Source organism: Arvicanthis niloticus, chromosome 12 (assembly GCF_011762505.2).
Source record: "Arvicanthis niloticus isolate mArvNil1 chromosome 12, mArvNil1.pat.X, whole genome shotgun sequence".
Classification (NCBI taxonomy): domain Eukaryota; kingdom Metazoa; phylum Chordata; class Mammalia; order Rodentia; family Muridae; genus Arvicanthis; species Arvicanthis niloticus.
The window spans coordinates 70,598,049-70,617,401 of record NC_047669.1 but is presented as its reverse complement, the minus strand read 5'-3'; the positions used below and the strand labels follow the sequence as shown (position 1 = coordinate 70,617,401).

Sequence of the window (19,353 nt, the reverse complement as noted above, 5' to 3'; positions counted from 1 at the left end):
TATAGAAGCTAAACTTTAATCCTGTAATTTATGGCCCCTCTTTCCTTGAATGATGGTGTGCTTTAGTATACAGAGCTTTTCAATTTCATAAGATCACGTGTTATGTTATTGCTCTTAAGTCCTAAGTTATTTTCCTAAAGTACTTTCCTGTGGTGAGTAGTTCATATATTATACTTCAATAGATTTCATTAAACAATGCATATATTTTTAATGTCAGTACCATTCTGTTTACTACTATAACTTTGTAGATGTCCAGAACCTGACAGCAAGACCCTGTTGCTGTAGGGGCCATGTGTATATGCCTGTTAGGGTGGTGTTCTCCCAAAAGTTGAGATAGAATACAATAGTATCAAGGGGTAAAAATTAGAATTGAATGAGTAAAGTAAATTTGTGTATGGGACTGTAGGAAAGGACAGATAATTAACACTAAGGACATTACAAGAAAGTTGTATAGAAATCTACTTTTCACTGTAGAAGTCTTCATTCTGTATACAGCCTTATTCTGTATACATGCATATGGCTCTTTCATAATATCTTGATCTATAAAATGTTATATTAACAAACACCATGGTACTGACATTAAAATAGATGCATTGATCAATGGAATCTGATATATGTTTTTGTTTGTGTTAACAAAGGCCCAGTGCCAATAATAGATTTTCTCTTTTAGAATTCTTGACCTCTAAATATTACAGGCTATTGTCAATGGTATTGATTACTTCTAGAACCTGACAGCAAGACTCTGTTGCTATAGAAATATTAGAGTCACTGTTCCCAGAGAATTCACGCTTGTACTGACCTGAAAGTTCCATTCATCCTCTATTAGCTAGCTTTCCTAGTGTTGCAAATTGTTAGGCACACTGCTATAAGAATAAACACTTTATCAGTTTTTAACTATCTGCAAACTCTGTGTTCTTCAAAAATAGGTGTTCTGTCAATACATGTGCCCCAGCTGTACTAGGGACATGAATAACTTGGGTGTCATCAATTCCATTCTGATTGAATTTGAGTTCATTCAAAAGATGTAACCCATAAGTACCATCATTATTGGAACAAGAACCAGTAGGTAGACAGGTCATAGGCCCTATGTACAGAATCTACTTATAGTGTTTGTTAAGTGGTTTTGATATTAAATATTATTGATGTAAATAGTGGTGTACTCTCAACTTTGAATCAGAGGACATGCCTATTGCAATAGATAATGCTATCAAGAGATCCAAATCTGGTTAAACGTGCAGAAATGACAATGGAAATATCCTCTACCCTAAGAGTACACACACACACACACCACACACACACCACACACAAACATGAAACACACTCATGGGGAGGGGATAAAGTAGTATATTCAGAATATTTGAAAGGAAAAGGTTATGTTTTTTTCAGCTTAGCAGGCTAGTTTATGTATGATTCCCAAAAGTTACAACAACAAGCAGACAAAATACCAAACATGAAGTGGGAAGTTGGTTATAATTTCTACTTTAACTAAGGAGTCTGTTTGTCTTGATAGATGCTGGTATGTGTAGAGTAGTTTCTTTAGTGTTGTGATCCTGAGTAGGTCCACCAACACTCCAGGTGCTAGCTACCATCTAGAGGATTTTATCCAGTAAAATTGGGCTTGACAAGGTTTAAGGAAAACACCCAGCAAAACAAAAAGCATATCCAAATTTGGGTAGGCATTAAAGGGGATTGTTCTGAGAAGAGAAAGGCAACACCATCTAAAATGATTATCAAAATACAGGGTACAAAAGTACAAAGTACACTAAGAACTTTAAAAACAACAAAAAATGGAATACATAATGCGAAAAGATTCTTGCTAATTCATAATGATTGAATGGGAGTCAAAATCACAGCAACAAAACGAACACAATAGAGTTGCTTGTGCAGATCTAAAAAAGTTCTGCATAGAAGGACAGTCTACACACTATTCTGTACAAAGAAGTAGAAAATTTGATAGCCAAAACATATGTAGGTATGTAAAAGATAAAAAGAATGAAGAAAAATAATTGATTTATAGGTAGAGAATTTCATAACATTCAAAGGAAAATCGTAGGTAACAAGACTGAATTTTTCAAATCCTAACTGAAAGTCACAATGAGGTGTTCTTACAGTTGACATTAAAATGAAATTAGAAAGAAGATGGGGGGGGGTGTGTTTGCGAAGTGTACAGTGACACCCACCTAGAAGGCCCGGACATTCTCTCAAGTATTTAGAACACTGTAATAGCTCTCCGGCATTTTCTAGCAGGTGAAAGGATTTGATCTCAGAGGAAATGGCTCTTGCACTCCCAAATTTATTTGGACATAACAATAGCAGCACTATGAAGATAACAAAAAAAGTCTACCTTTGAGAATCTGTGAAGAGATGATTTGGTTTCTTCTTCTCTCTGTCTCTCTATGCTCTCTCTCTTTCTCGCTATCTAGCCTAAATCTCTCCCTCTCTCTCTTTCAATCTCTTCCATATTTATATACAAATCCACACATATGCAACCAAACTGATATAAATTTACATAACGATTCATCCCCCATTTAGGAAAACAATAGAAAAATATTTTAAAAAACAAAGTTTATTTAAAAAAATATGTCGTATAGAAGGTTAAGAACAAAAAGGAGACATTTCTTTTATGGCATCATGATAACACAGAATAGCTTCTCTGCCAATAGTCAAGCAGTATAACTGAAGATAGGGAATCAGGTGAATACGTTGTACTTTTTCTTCAAATAGTTTTCATGTAAGGTTGGAATTTATGAAAATATTAAGAACTTCTGATATGTACAAAGTTGGTGTGAGCAGCTGAAGAATTCCTCAGTAGAAACCATTAAGACCAGTATCTTCTACAGCAGAGTGGGCGGCAGCAGCCATAACCATAGCCACCATAGCCACCATAGCCACAGCCATAGCCACAGCCATAGCCCAGGCCTCCATAGTAACTGCTGTAGTAACACATGATGTCAGGAGTAGACTGTTCAGTTATAGACCACGAGTAGGTTCTTTGAGTCTGAATGTCTCCATCTGTCAAGGGCCTTTTATATACCTGGGTTGTTGTTGGAAACCACAGGTATTGAAGTGTGACACATATCAGCACTATGTTCAAAGGACATTATGAATTTCATGATTTACTAGAAAGACTAGTCTGCATAACTGAGATTATTGTGCTCCTGTCAGAATCCCAAAGTCAAATTAGAAAGCTCCAATATGAAATTATCATTCTACTTTCAAACCTGCCTCATTCTATATTTAATTTTTTAAGTATTTATAAATGCACTCTGTGGTACAATGCAAATCAAAAAAATATTTTTCTGCTTTTAGTATTTGAGTTTCAATATTCTATAGGAGTGAGGTCTTTGTTATTGTTTCACTAATTTAGAATAAGTCATACAGAAAGTTTATATTTTCTGAATCTTGTTTATATTGTCAACTCAGTGACTGTATACATCTTATATAAGCATAGTTTATGTTTGTACTAAACTAAATGATTTCATGAATTATTTATTTCATGTCTGTATTATTTTTCAACCTCCAGAAAATCAATGACCATTTTATGATCACAAAGTACATATGTCATTCCATGCTTTTGTTTGTTGTCTCACATGTAAGTGGTAAGGCTGTATCTGTGAAAAAAACTATGGTTTAATTGCCTGCTCTGTCCTATATTTTATTCAAATGAAGGTCATTTTTTTTCTTCCAGAAACATTGGTACATGACTATTTTGAAGTTTCTGGAAAATTTCTGGACCCATACCCATGTTCCAGGGCACTTGGTAGTATTTACACAGCCCTGGGTTCTATTTCCAGTTTCCCCCAAACCCTCTATGTAAGTGTATATACTCTAAAGTGGATCCAAGTGTGTGGAGATTTTTCTGTACTTCATTTTGAATCTGATCTATGCAGTATTAATGTAAACAGAAGTAACAGAGATGGGAAAGATATATTTCATTTAGTTCAAATTTTTAATAAAGATATTTGAAACATTTTATAAAGTGAATAAGATCTAGTGTAGAGAAAAACTCAATGACCTAAATATGGTATCTTACACCTCTAATCTTAGCCTTTGGGAGGCTGAGCCTGGAGCTGCTGCCACAAAATTTGAGGCTATCCTAGGCTACATAGTGAATTCTTGGCCAACCAAGCTATAAATCCTGACTCATAAAGTATAGATAATTAAGTTTGACACACACACACACACACACACACACACACACAGAGAGAGAGAGAGAGAGAGAGAGAGAGAGAGAGAGAGAGAGAGAGAGAGCAATCTACATCAAGGCAGTGATCAGAGAACTTCTTAAGCAGCACCTCCTGCTCTTACTTTACAGTGGCTGAGTACCAAGTCTCTCCAGATACCACAATCTCTGTGTATCATCTTTGAATAGGAAATTAGTGGCTACTATGAAGCACTTTTCCCCTCTTATTTCTTCTTACTCTTATATATACTCTTTAAACACCTAGTTGGGGTAATAAGATGAGTGAAATGAGTGTTTAATTATCTCTATTATCTCTCTATATTTCCTCTCTATATTTCCTCTCTCTCTCTCTCTCTCTCTCTCTCTCTCTCTCTCTATATATATATATATATATATATATATATATATATATATAATTTTTCTTTGTATCATTCATGTATCTTCTACCATATACATCTATTTATCTATTCTATATCTTATCTATATATATTGAATATATCATCTATATTCAATCATCTATATATCTATCAATCTATAAATCTATCATCTGTCTATTTATCCATCTGTCTGTCTGTCTGTTACTGTCTGTCTGTCTATATATACCTATAGAGCTAATTTTATCAGCTGTGCTCATTTAAAGCCTTAATATATGCCACCATCATAAACATTTTGATAGTGGAAGTCCAGAGTCACTAAAGGCATTTTAGAGTAAGGTAATTATATATCTTATTATTATCAGATATTAACTTTAGTCTTTTCCTTTAATGTTTTTATTTCATCATATATATATATATATGTATATATATATATATGTATATATATATATATATATAATCAGTGAAGAAAGATTTAAATCTAAATAATTTCTATTCTTTTATCTATTGCTCATTTCATTGTGCGTTCTACCACTTCTATCTTTTGACTGAAGCTACCTGTAAATGTTGCTGTCCCTCATATGGCTTTCATAGAGGCATGACAGTTGACTTTCTAATTGTATGATTTGGGGCATCTTCAACACAGCCTCATTCTGAGGAGTTCCCTCTTATTTCCAGTTGCCTTCACACTGCTGCAGTTTTTCTTTTATCTCTTTCTTTTGCCTTTCTTTCTTTTTTCTTTCTTTCTTTCTTTCTTTCTTTCTTTCTTTCTTTCTTTCTTTCTTTCTCTTTTATTTTTCTCTCATATATTAAATCCTATCTGCAGTTTCCCCTCCTGACTCTTCTTTTAGTTCTTCCCCTACCAACTCTCTTTCGCAGACCCAGTCCTCATCACTTCCTTTCAGAAAAGGATATCTCTCCCAGGAGTATCAACCAAATGTAGCATACCAATCTGCCATAAGTCTAGGCATCAGTGGGAGGTGAGGCCCTAGGTCCTGTAGAGGCTTGATGCCCCAGACTAGGGTAATGCTAGGGTGGGGAGGCAGGGGTGGGTGGGTGGGTGGGAGAATTCTTATAAAAGTAGGGAGGATGGGGGATGGGATAGGGGTTTATAGATGGGAAACCTAGAAGGGAGACAACATTTTAATTGTAAATAAATAAAATAACCAATTAAAAATTAAAAAATAAAAAGGAAGTAAAATATGAAAGGCAAAATAAACAATCTATTAGAAGCTTTAAAAAATGACTAGGCACTTCCCTTCATATTAAGCCTGGATGGGGCAACCCAATAGGAGGAACAGGATCCCAGAAGAAGACAAAAGACTCAGAGACATTCCCTGCTCACACCGTTAGGATTTCCACAAGAAGACCAAGTTGCACATTTATAGCGGAGGTCCTAGATCAGGTCCATACAGACTCCCTGATTGTCAGTGCAGTCTCTGTGAGCCCCCACGAGCCCTAGTTAGTTGATTATATGAGGTTTTTGGGGTGTCCTTTATCTTTCTGGCTTCTATAATTCTTTCTTCCTTTCTTCTGTAGTATTCCCAGAATATTGGGAAGTTTTTTTTTTTCTTCTCTCAGTTGAAAAGAGCAATACATGATGCAGGTACTGAAATATATTTGTTTGTAGAAAATAGAAACCAGCAATTAGAGAAAGTTTTAAGGGTTTTAAAAGAGAAACTATAGTGTTTTACATACCTGGCTGAGGGTCAGGTGGTCAAAAGATAGATGGTTGGAAATAAAAAGGACATAATGCGTAAGGTTTAATTATTATGAAGGCACATGGAAAATATTCTTCAGGTAACCTTTTGCATGTATTTTAGTGAAATAATATTGTTTTTTCATATTTGACTCAGGATAATTTATTTATTTATCTACTTCTAACTGAAGGAAGGTATCTAAATAGAGTGATGCATATAAATCAAACAGCATTGCTTTTCTTAAAGTGACAGGAGTGTTGAGTGAAGGACAGGTTATGATCTGTGGTGATTAATTGAGTTCACCTCATTACCTGGCACACAAACAGATACCATACATAAGAGCAAAATATGCATTCTATACATCTGTGCATTTACTTCTATAATGTCTACTTTTAACTGCTATGCCTTGCATGTCTTAGGGGTTTCCTTATCTGACCAGATGAGACTGAAGACATGAGAAGCACATAGACAAATATGTGGAAAGGTGTGGTCAGGTGTGAACATCTCTGTAGCTGTTCTCTGGTTGAGATGCAAGAACAGCTACTGAGACGACATGTAAAAGGAGGAGGTAGATTAGTTCATCTTGGTTGGGGCAGTCTCCAGCCGCAGGCATCAGAGACACAGTTGGTATTTTTAGCACACATTATCAACATCTGCTCTTGTACCAGGGAAAGGTTACTACTATTCCTCTGGGTCTGACCCAGAGAAGCTTTACTGTTCTTACGGGTCTGAGGCATTGGGATTCTTGACAACCATGTGCTCATGTTCATAATACACAATGACTCAGTGTGTGTGAATCATTCAATATGAACATAGCACTACAGTGGCTTCTGTTTGTTTGTCTTTACTGTCCAGCAAGACAAGCAAGCTATTTATGTCATGTATGGACATTTGAAAAGTGTAAGAGTAGATAGAAGAAAGAGTTCTGTAGGCTGAGAAGATCTATATGTTTCTCAATAGAATGCTTAAGACCAATAGCTCCCACAGCAACCTGGAGGACATCAGACTTATCTATACTCTTCATAGCCATAACACAGGCCTCTATAGTGGCAGCCATAACTCAGTTTCCAGAGAGGAAGGATTCAGTTGAGCAGATTGCCAGCATCCTCTTTGTGAAGGTCATTGGCTGCTTTTGGCTATCAACACATTACATGGCTGGAGGGACAAATCACAGGTTGGTGTTAGACTCATTCTTTGGATTAACTCACATTTAAAGAATATACAGTTTATTAGGGACACAGATGCTCTCATAGTCAAGAGTCCTTTTGGCATGGTGCCATTATCCTGATAATACAAACAGGTACCTTTAACAGGTAAACTTGTGAAATATGAATGGCCAATCATGGAACACCATGTTTTTGTTAGGTTTAGGTTAATGTCTATGACAAGTCACTCTGGAGGGACATTCTCACCCTATTTACTCTATTTGATTATACATATCCATACCACAGCAGGATGTGCATGTAAGGTTCATTAGTGTCTCTCTGTGGAGTTCATGACTGAAGACATTTCCATAGCTTCAAAGCTAACAATATACCTAGTCATCATGTGTAAATAAGTATGTCCTCTAGATAAGTGCCAGCCATGAATATTTTTTTTTTCGAGACAGGGTTTCTCTGTGTAGTCCTGACTATCCTGGAACTCACTCTGTAGACCAGGCTGGCCTTGAACTCAGAAATCTGCCTGCCTCTGCCTCTCAAGTGCTAGGATTAAAAGCGTGCGCCACCACCGCCCGGCAGCCATGAATATTTTATGTACAATGTCTGTAAGTCCCCTTGTTGTTCCTCTGCCATCTCTTACTTCACCTTGAAATTTGTTAGATGGTATCTTTCCAGTTGGTATCTAAGTGACATTACTAATGAAATATGGGATTTTCCAAATATGTACTTGTTAATGCCCTTCAAAAAGTGTAAGTTTCCTCCCTTGGATAAATGAATATCATTGTAAATCTGAAGACCACATTGTCTGTGCTCTGTTCAAAACTGAAGTATTGGTCATAATTCAATTCCAGTCCAAGTCCAGGCATGTGATCTTCCACATCTCTCTTCATGGGTCTAGTGCCTTTACTAGCCTTTCCAGATGCTCTTGGACAGTTTCATATCAAAGGAAGAGAACAAGGGTCAAAATACAGCCTAATGCTGGAGTTGACAGACTCTCATTTATAGAAGCTGATTTTGTCCAGTAGAGAAGTAACTCTCCTTTTATATAAAGTCTGGTGTCTTCTAAGTAATATTATTTTCCTTGTTCCAATTTAGTGGATATTATTCTTTTTCAGAATTAACATAAAGGTATATATTTAATGTTCAGGTTATTTATAACATGAATATAAATTAAAATGAAGGAAGAGATATCTCAAAGTATATGTCTATAATTAATGAAAATATGTATTTTTTTTTTTTTACAAAATGGAGTAATAGAAATGCCCCCTCCATCAAAAGGCTTAAAGAAAGTTTATTATCTTAATGATTTGTATCACCCGATGAAATCAGGTCATATAAATTAACCAAAATAGATACAGAATCAACAAGAGTGTTGAAAATAGAACAAGAGTTTTATGTCTTTAAAATAAATTTAAATTACTTATTCTTTAAGAATTTTGCAAGCAGATACTGTATTTATGTCAATCCAACCTCTTCTCCCCTCCCTGATTCCTCACCCCCATGCCTACCTCCATCTTAAAGCTCCACAATTTGACTGTGGAATCTTGACATAAGAATAGAATCATGTCAGTTATGCAACCTGTGTGTCTGTTTTTGATGTTTTCTGAAACAAAGTGTAGATGTGTCACACTGCAGTGCTTGTGGTTTCCTCCCCAAACAACTCAGGTGTATAAAAGGCCCTTGGCAGATTGTGATGTCCAGACTCAAGAACCTACTACCAGTCCATAACTGGCATTCACTCCTGACAACATGTGTTACTATAGTGGATACTATGGAAGCCTGGGTTATGGCTATGGTGGCCTAGGCTATGGCTGTGGCTATGGCTGTGGCTATGGCTGTGGCTATAGCTGTGGCTATGGCTGTGGCTATGGCTGTGGCTATGGTTATGGCTGTTGCCGCCCACTGTGCTGTAGAAGGTACTGGTCCTATGGCTTCTACTGAGGAGTTTCTGCAGCTGCTCATACCAACTTGCATCACATCACAAGTTCTTTAAAGTCATCTTAAATTACAACCTTATACTAAACTATCTGAAGAAAAATATATAAAACACAGCATGCTCAACTTGCCCAGAAGTTCTTCATTATCTTCATAATGCTTTTGAAAATGAAACCCAGTTAGATTATTCCATCTTAAAATAATTTAAAAAAATAAACTATTTCATTAAAAACATTGACTTCTTTTGTTCAATAGTCTCCATCTACATGAAATGTATGTCTTTGTATTCCTGTCTGCTTGGTCATAACAGTGTGGGGTTTTGTAGGTAAATAGAGAAAAAATAAGGGAGGAGTAAGGAAAAAAGGAGGGAAGCATTTGTTTGAACATTCATGTACTGATAGATATTTTGGGTTGTTTACATATCAATATTTGTATTGTAATACAAATATTTGATATTTAATTTATTGTAATACAAATATTGTAATACAGATATTTGGGTTGTAAGTAATGTCCCAATGAATTTGGTAGTAGAGATATTTTTCTGAGGTCAAATCTATCTGTCTTCTAGATAACATTTCAGAAGTGTCACATGTTAGCTCTATGAATATTTGAGTAAGAGGCTACAATGTTTTATTTTTTTAATGACTGTCAGCATTCACATTCTCAGAGAGGAGAACATTCACTTTCTGTCATGGGTTGTATGTTACTCATTTTCTTAATTTCTTTCCTTTTAAAATTTATTTATTTATGTATTCACATTGCAAACATTCCCCCCTCACAGGGTCCCTTCCCCCATTCCCTGCTCTACTCCTCTGAGAGGATGGGGCCCTGCCTGGGTACCCTTCCACCCTGGCACATTGAGTATTTACAGGATCAGGTGCATCCTCTCCCACTGTCCATACAAGGCCATATTGGGGGAATGGATTCCACACTCAGGCTACAGCTTTAGGGACAGTTTCTTCTCCAGTTGTTGGGGAACCCACATGAAGACTGGGCTGCACATCTGCTACAAATGTGCCAGGGTCTTAGATCCAGCCTATGCATGCTCTTTGGTTGGTGATTTAGTCTCTGCGAGCTCCTCAGGGTCTAGTCCAGTTGATTCTGTTAGTGTTCCTGTGCAGTTTTTACCCTCTTAAGGGCCTCTTAAGGGCCTTTAATCCTTTCCCCAACTCTTCTATAAGAGTCTCCAATCTCCATCCAAATTTGGCTGTGTCTCTAAATCTGTTTCAAACAGTTGCTGTGTAGAAGATAATGCTGCTAGTTTCCTGTCAGCAATCATAACAGAGTATCATTAACAGTGTCAGGGATTGGTTCTTGCCCATGGGATGGGTCTCAAATTGGGTACATTATTGGTTGGCCATTTCTTCAGTCTCTGCTCCATTCTTGTTTCTGCATTTCTTTTAGACAGGACAATTTGAGGTTGAAAGTCTTGTGGGTGTGTTGGTGTATGTATCTATCCACTGGGAGTCCTGCCTGGCTACAGAATGTTGCTTCTTGTGGTTCCATGTCCCAAGTGTCAGGCATCTCAGCTAAGGTCACCTACATTGACTCCTGAGAGGTTCCTCATCCCAGGTCTCTGGGTCTCCCTAGAGACTGACACTCCAACCCATGGCAGCTGCAGATTTCCATTTATTCTCTTGCCTCTTTCTCACCTGTCTCTCCCCATACCTGATCCTGACCCCCCACAATCCCCTCCCAATACCCTTTTCACCTATTTCCCTTATTTCTTCCCTCTGCCTCCTATGACTATAGAGAAAGTAGGAAATAGCTTTGAACACATTTTCTTTCTAATAACTATTTCATTGACTGATGTTTGCTACAGTCTCATAGTGATTTTGATTTGTAATTTTGAGATATTAGTGAAATTAAATTTTATTTCACCCTTTGGTCACCAGTAGATTTTCTTTTCAAACTTAGATCTTATTAACATCAGTTTACTTTCTTTGTGCTGCTGAGTTGTAGATATTACTTACATAGAAGTTCTGGTTAGTAATCTCCTATTTCTTGTATATGTTTATATTATTTTGCACTTATGAATTCTTCTATTGTGTAAAAGATTCTTAGTTGGATACAATAAGACTTTCCATTTCTCGTCTGCTTTTGAAGTCATAACATATTGATTCTGAGACTAAATATTAGTGCTTTCAGAATTTCAGAAGATGCATTTTGGTCATATCATCTGTCTCTCCAATTCCCTCCCAGATCCACCCTATTATCTGTCCTTATCCATATAACTTAGAATCTTCTTCTTCTTCTTCTTCTTCTTCTTCTTCTTCTTCTTCTTCTTCTTCTTCTTCTTCTTCTTCTTCTTCTTCTTCTTCTTCTTCTTCTTCTTCTTCTTCTTTTCTCCTTCTCCTTCTCCTTCTCCTTCTCCTTCTCCTTCTCCTTCTCCTTCTCCTTCTCCTTCTCCTTCTCCTTCTCCTTCTCCTTCTCCTTCTCCTTCTCCTTCTCCTTCTCCTTCTCCTTCTCCTTCTCCTTCTCCTCCTCCTCCTCCTCCTCCTCCTCCTCCTCCTCCCTCCTCCTCCTCCTCCTTCTCCTCCTCCTCCTCCTCCTCCTCCTCCTTCTTCTTCTTCTTCTTCTTTCTTTTTCTTCCGTCCTTCCTCCTCCTCCTCTTGCTCCTTCTTTATTTATATTTTGGTTATTCATTTTCAACTTTGAATAACTTTGAAAAACTGAAAATTAACTTTGAAAAATTATTTTTAAGATAATACAATTAAAGAATAATTCCTTGTTTGAGTTGTGCTGCCTACATACTCTGGAATGTGTGGTCATCTTTGAAAGCATGATTGACCTACCCAGGGTGTCATGCCTAAAGAAAACTGACTGTCCATCTTCTAAGAGTTATCAATGGCCAACAATTTCTTAGCTAGTAGGGGGTACTTGTGCCCACCTCCTTTCTCCATGCTGGGATTTTGTCTGATTTGAGCTTGCACAGATCTTGTGCATGCTGTCAACAACTGTTGTGACATGTGAAAATGTCCTGCTATATCCAGAAAGCACTGTTTACTTGTATTTATTCACTGCCTCTTGCTTTTACAATCCTTTGTTCCATTGTCTGTAAACAAAGATGCCTGATCTTTTGGAGGATAGAGTATGATACAGAGGTTCCGTTTATGGCTGAGTATTTTGCAGACTCATACTATGCACATTAATCAGTTGTTCTTTGTGAGAATTACCATCTATTTCAGAAGGAAGCTTCTTTGAAGAGGATTTGAAGATGCACTAGACAATGGGCTTAATGACAAGACATTGGTACTATTGAATATTTATGTTTCCATTTAGCAGCATAATAATAGTAGGTATTCCTTAAGTCCAAACACATCTTGGCCTGACAATGGTGCCAGATATGTATTTCATCTTATTGTGTTCTGGGCCCACTCAGAAACTAGAAGCTTACTCCATTGTTGTTCCTACAACTACTACACCAGTGAGTGTTTCTTGCCAGGCCCTCTGTTAATGTAGCTTGCAATATTTACAGCTGCATAAGACCCATGACAAATTTCTCCCCTATGAATTTATAGAAGCTTCCAGAACTGAGGAGGCTAATTAGCAGGGGTAAATAATCCATACTGATTTTTCTTTTCTCTGTGACTCATGAATTTGGTGTCTTCAGCAATAAAGTCTTATCATGTCTTAAAAACTAAACAAGAGGATTGGCAAAAGAATGTGTAATTTTGGATCTATGGGATCTCTATAGCCAACATTTTTAAGAAGAGTAACCCATTCTTGCCAATGAGTTATTTCTTAGCCTGTAGTATCTTACCTTTAGATTCTCTTCTTTCCTGCTTCCTACCTCATTCCTGTTCTATCTTTTTGGCCTTCCACATTTATATGTTTCTACCACTTGATTCTATTTTTACTCTCTTCAAAGCTCTGTACTGCCCCCTGCATTTTATATGGCCACTTAGTAATTTCCTGACCTCTTGTTGTTAAGACCAACAACTTACAACTGAGATCTCATAAAGCTGAATCTTCAGTACAGTAAAGGATTCTATCATTTGAGTGATGAGACATCCTATATAATGGAAAAAAAAAACTTCAATGGCTATACAGCCAATAGAAGCTTAGTATCTAAAATACTCAAAGAACTCAAGAAACTAAACATCAAGAAATAAAATTACTTAATTATAAAATGGGACATGTAATTAAACAAACATATTTCTTTTTTTAAAAAGATTTTATTTATTTTATATATATGACGAGTACACTGTAGCTGTCTTCAGACATGCCAGAAGAGAGCATCCGATACCATTACAGATGGTTGTGAGCCACCATGTGGTTGCTCGGAATTGAACTCAGGACCTTTGGAAGAGCAGTCAGTGCTCTTAACCACTGAGCCATCTCTCCAGCCCCAACAAACATATTTCAAATGCTGAACTCCAAATGCATGAAAAATATTTTAAATATGTTCATTATTGTTAGTCATCAGAGAAATAAGAACAAAAATTACTTTGGAATTTCTTCTCATTTCAGTTAGAATGGCTTACATGAAAAACACAAGTGACTACAAATGCTAGTGTGGATTTGGAGAAAAACAATATGTATTTGAGACAGGTGGGAGGGCAAATTAGCTCATTCACTATAGAAATCAGCATGGGGGTTCCTCAAAAATCTAGAAAAGATCTATTTAATTCAACTGTACTAGGCTATATACAAAAAAATCTTTAAATCCAACCACAGAAATATCTGCTTATTCATATTTACTGCTGCTCTATTTGCAGTATTCAGGCCATGAGGGCAGCCTAGACAACCATCTACAGATGAATGGATAATGAAATGTATTATATTTATTCCATGTGGTATTATTTAGCTGTTAAGAAAACGAAATTTATTCAACTTTCAGGTAAATGGATAGAATTGAAAATATGCACTCTGAGTGAAGTACCGAGACTCACAAAGTCAAATGTCAAGTTTTCTTTCATCCTTTGTGAATATTACCTTTGAATCTTCATACATGTGAGTTTATTTGAAATACACCAAGTAATTTTACACAAGTTTTGTGTATTGAAATGTACCTTAACTGCTTTTATTTAAAATTTTATTTTTATACATTATTTGGTTTCAGATATGGACTCTCTCTCTATATATACAGCCTATATCTATACATGCAAGAATGATTTTGTTGAATAATGATTATAATTATATCCCTGGTAATATTTGTGGGAACAAAAATTTTTAGGTTAGGATGTGTAAAATCAGAGAAAAATTGTCTTCTCATGAAACATCTAATAGGTATATTTATCATGATGTGATCTCATTTGCATATATTTTTTGTATAACAGGGACTGTTACACTTCTTGAACTAAATGTGCTTACTAAATGTGTTTTATTATATATAATGCATATTTTGATAAATGTATAAAAAGCTCAAGTCAAACATAACTTTACCTTCCAATGAAGGCTTTGTGCCATCCATATGAAAATGCCACCCTATACTTACAAACTGAGACAAAGAGCGTGCACATGGATTATTTGTCCATTTTTAAGGAGTTTGTATAATTGTTCTTGTGAGGGGACAATGCTCAGGATTACATCTAATAGTTTACATATAAAAAAGGACAAAGGTCCTATTGCTAAAACATGTTTACTAAAATTGATGTTCAGGTTTTTATTGTTGTTGTTTTGGTGTGTGTGTGTAGTGGTAGAGATATGTAAGTGGTTGTTGGGGAAATATTTGTAGAAATTGTTTGTCCTATTCTTGCTCTACAAACTTTACTCCCATGAGACTGGTTCTCTCACTGCCCAGCAATTAGTGAATCCTAGACATCCTATTTCCTCACCAATGTGAGGACATGAAACTTCTTAAGTAGGTTCAATTTGTCCTAAAGTGCTTACACTTTCACAGCAGCTACTCTTTTCTGAGACATCTCTCTAGATGTCTGGTAAACTGATCAGGTGGTGCCTTATTACTCCTGCTAAGCCATGTGTGAGGGCACATGCATGCCTTTACTTACAAAACAATAAAATGCTAATCAAAGTTGACTTAGAGTTACCCACACAATTGTAGTGCATTTCACAGTAATATCTATAATACCATCACCTGGGCTCACATAGAGAAACGTGCAGAACATACAGTTTCTGCACATAAAATGGTATTTTATTTCCTGATGATTTAAAAAAAAACATTCAGGCAAACAATGCCCCCAGGAATGTATCCTAATATGATAACCCTAGCCACCAAATTATAAATAAGGTATCCAATAGTTAGCTTACTGTTCATTGAAAAAATGTCAGAAAGAGTCCTCTAGGTAAGACTGATTCCAAATAACAACAAAATAACAGGAAAGAAAATAAAGACCTTCCTTGGGGTAATGAAAAAAAAAGTGTAGAAAGAATAAAATAGAAAACGATTCAATGATTTGTATTATCTGACAAAATTATATCATGCATTCTCTCACCTAAATAAAGAATGGCTCAAAGTTTTGACAGCTGAATCAGGATGCACCACTTGACCATGGAACCTGATGTAGGAACATAATTATACAGTTATGAGAACTTATGTACCAATAAAACATGACACTTGTGATGTTTCTGAAGTGCAGTGGAGACATGTGTGATGCTGCAATTCCTGTGGGGCTTTTTTTTTGCCAGCAACTGCCCAGGTGTATAAAAGGCTGTTGATGATCTGTGACATCCAGACTCAAGAAACTTACTGCTGGCTTCAACTGGATACCAGTAATCTATTTCTACTTACTGACACCATGTGTTACTATGATCAGTACTATGGAGGTCTGGGCTATGGTTATGGTGGCCTAGGCTATGGCTATGGCTGTGGCTATGGTGGCTATGGTTATGGTTGCTGCCGCCCACTGTGTTGTAGAAGCTATTGGTCTTATGGTTTCTACTGATGGATTTCTATAGTTTCCCGTAACTTGCTGTCTTACTGGAGGTACCTACAAGATTTCCCACATCAGAAATCACTAACTTCAAAACTGCCTGAGTTCAACACTCCTATCTGTCTTCTCACCTTCAGCTGGATTGGAAGACAGCTTGCAGAGAAGTTCTTCATTGTCTACATAATGCCTTGTAAAATGTGAGCTGGTTGGACTCTTAACTTTTGTGTAAAAACAAATACTTTCCAATAAACTACTTCATTGAGAATATTTGTCTATACTTGTATTTAAAACTCTCCATTGTTCTGGGATATATGTTTATGTATTTGTGTCTAATTTGTCACATATGTGAGGTTGTTTGTGGATAAATAACAGAGGACTAGGAGAAGGGGAGGGAGGAAACAAAATAGGAGAAAGAGAATGAGAAGGAGATATTTCTTTTTAACATTCATCTATTAAGACACATTTGGGTTTTTCTCATACTGTTTATTTATTATTAAACAACATAAAATTGGCTTTTATTTATAATTAAGTCTGATTTTGCTATTAAATAGAAATGAGGTTGATGAAGTATCATCTCCCCCATTTTTAAAAATTTAGTTTTCTTTTTTTATGACTTTTAAAAAATGTAATTAATTAATTAATTAATTAATTCCAAACAATATAATATAATTTTTTATTTATTCCAAACAATATAATCTGATCATATTCACCTTGGTCTCCTCTCCTCACAAGTCTATGTCCCCTACCATGCTCATCCAATCATGCATACTCTTTTAAACCAAGCCAAACCACCACCACCACCACCACCACCACCACCACCACCACCACCACCACCATTAACCCCTAAAAACAGTGAGTGCTGCCCATGTAATTTTGGTTAGATATCCATCCATTATGTCTTGGTCTACCCACCAAAGACTGCATTCTTAAAGAAAACTGACTCTCTCCAGAAACCATGAACTATCAATAGATCCTTATCTGGGGATAAGACTTCATGACTATTCTATCCCCATGCTGAAACTTTGTCAGGCCTCAGCCCATAGAGGTCTTATAAATGCTGTATCAGCTGCTGTGAATTCATACATACAACTGCCCTGGCTTGTCCATTAAACACTATTTCTGGACACTCATGCACCACTCCATGACTCTTCCAACCTTTCTATTCTCTTTCTTCTTCAATGATCTCTTATACTTGGTAGGCTAGGCTGTGATATACATGTCATATTTTGGAATAGGCATCTCTAGTCTCTTATTTTCTGTACTTTAACCATTTGTGGGTCTCTCTGTATCAATCAACATCTTCTGAAACAAGTTTCATGATGAGGGTTGGAAGACACTCATCTATGGGTACAATGATAAGCCATTAAGAGTCATTAAATCCACCTCTTTTCTATCATGAAAAACATCACAATAAATTTGGTAGTCTCAGACCTGTCTTTGAGACTTAATTCTTTTGTCTACTAGTTAAATTTTCAGAAGTACAGTAAATAATTTTTGTGACTATTTTGACAGTAGTCTCCACCAGTGTTTCTGCAACAGCTGTCATACACATACTCAACAGTGTCCAGGGACTCTTTTACTTCACATGTTCTCTAACCCACATTTTCTCTGTAGCTCATTCATTATGTCATTATGGAAAGTCGGCTAGTGTGATCACCCACAATGTTCTTTGTCCCTGCTAAATTAATTATTTGTGAATTTCATACAACATATTTTGATTATGTTCCCCCCAAGTCCTTACTTATCTAGTCTTTCCTCCTCCTCATCCCAGCTTTTTAAAAACTTCATTAAGTGCAATATGTGTTACCCATAGAATCATGGATGCATGGCTTTCCCTTGAGGGTAGAGGTCCTGTACCCTTTAAGAAAAGACTGACTCTCCCAATGCTATCAAATATCAACTGCCTGTAACTGCTTACTTGGAGGGAGAACTTTATGCTTACCCTACTTCTTGTTATGGAATTTTGTTAGACATATGTTTTGTATGTGTTCTTTCAACTGCCGTCGACTGATATGTCCAGCTGTTCTATTCTGTCTAGAAAATATTTCCTCTCAGTCATCTACAAATTTTGGCTCCTAGAACTTTTCTGTTCCCACCACAATAATTTTTTAACCTAGGGTAGAGAATATGTAATATAGATATCCCACTTAGACCAGTACAGCATTCTTCAGTATGATATCTGTTGCACTTTGATCATTAATGGGCCTCTTCATTGTTACCTACCATCAAAAGAAGTTTCTCTGGAGAGAGGTAGAAATGAACTAATTTATGTGTATAATAATAACATGTGGGAGCCAATTTAATATTATGGTTATTTAGTAGAGTAACACTACTGGGTTATTCCCAAGGGCCTGTGACATATCTGGCTACAGTAACAGTGCCATGTATGAGTTTTATCTTGGGAAGCAGGACTGAGATACAATCAAAGTGGTTGGTTACTTCAGTGACATTTGTGGTAATCAGTGGATATGTCTTTCCAGGCCAATCATTCTTGAAGTTGATAGGTTAAGTTCACAGTAGGTAAGAGTTATGATTCTTTTATTCCTCTATTAGCATTATGAAGACTATCTAGTTGGGAGGAAGCCTTCAGGTGGTAACTAGTCTGATTTCTCTAAGTTCTGACTCAAGTAGACAATCTGTTCAGCAATAGAGTCTTACTGTCATGTACTAAAGGTCACCAAAAAGCATTGGCAATAACCTATAATGTTTGATGGTCAGTAAGGCCTCACTTCCTAACAGTTCCAATAGAGGAAACCCACTTCTAGAATTGGGTTTTTTGCTTATGGTCCTGTGATGTCTAGAACGGAAATAATAGGGTAATTCCATTTAAATTACATATTTATATGTATGTATGTATGTGTATATGTATGCATGTGTGTATATGTGTGTATGTATGTATGTATACATGCATGCATGTATGTATACATTACATATATATGGAAGATTTCTGAGGTAGCACATTTTATATGAATATTTCAAAATATCTTTACTTAAAAGTTTTAATTACATTTATTCATTTATTCTGCTTGTGTTGGTATTATGTGCACTACAGCACATATCTAGATATCAGCAAACAAAATTTTGGAGACATTTTTCTTCTTTCACTCTGTGGGACTGAGAAATTGAACTGAGGGCAACAGCTTTGGTAGGGGCCCTCATTTTATA

General features: G+C 36.3%; 2 protein-coding genes across 2 annotated transcripts; both read left to right on the top strand.

Moving 5' to 3' along the window:
* Nucleotides 1–9,166: 9,166 nt before the first annotated feature.
* Nucleotides 9,167–9,358, top strand: LOC117717496 (keratin-associated protein 20-2-like). Its single transcript, XM_034514707.1, has one exon. The coding sequence runs from the start codon at nt 9,167–9,169 to the stop codon at nt 9,356–9,358; it is 192 nt and encodes a 63-aa protein (XP_034370598.1).
* A 6,695-nt stretch (nt 9,359–16,053) lies between these two features.
* Nucleotides 16,054–16,200, top strand: LOC117717497 (keratin-associated protein 20-2-like). The gene has a single exon (XM_034514708.1). It carries the CDS (start codon nt 16,054–16,056, stop codon nt 16,198–16,200), a length of 147 nt encoding a protein of 48 aa, XP_034370599.1.
* The last annotated feature ends 3,153 nt before the right edge of the window (nt 16,201–19,353 follow it).

Coding starts and splice junctions, on each gene's coding strand:
- LOC117717497 (XM_034514708.1), top strand. CDS start 16,054: ATGTGTTACTATGATCAGTACTATGGAGGTCTGGGCTATGGTTATGGT.
- LOC117717496 (XM_034514707.1), top strand. CDS start 9,167: ATGTGTTACTATAGTGGATACTATGGAAGCCTGGGTTATGGCTATGGT.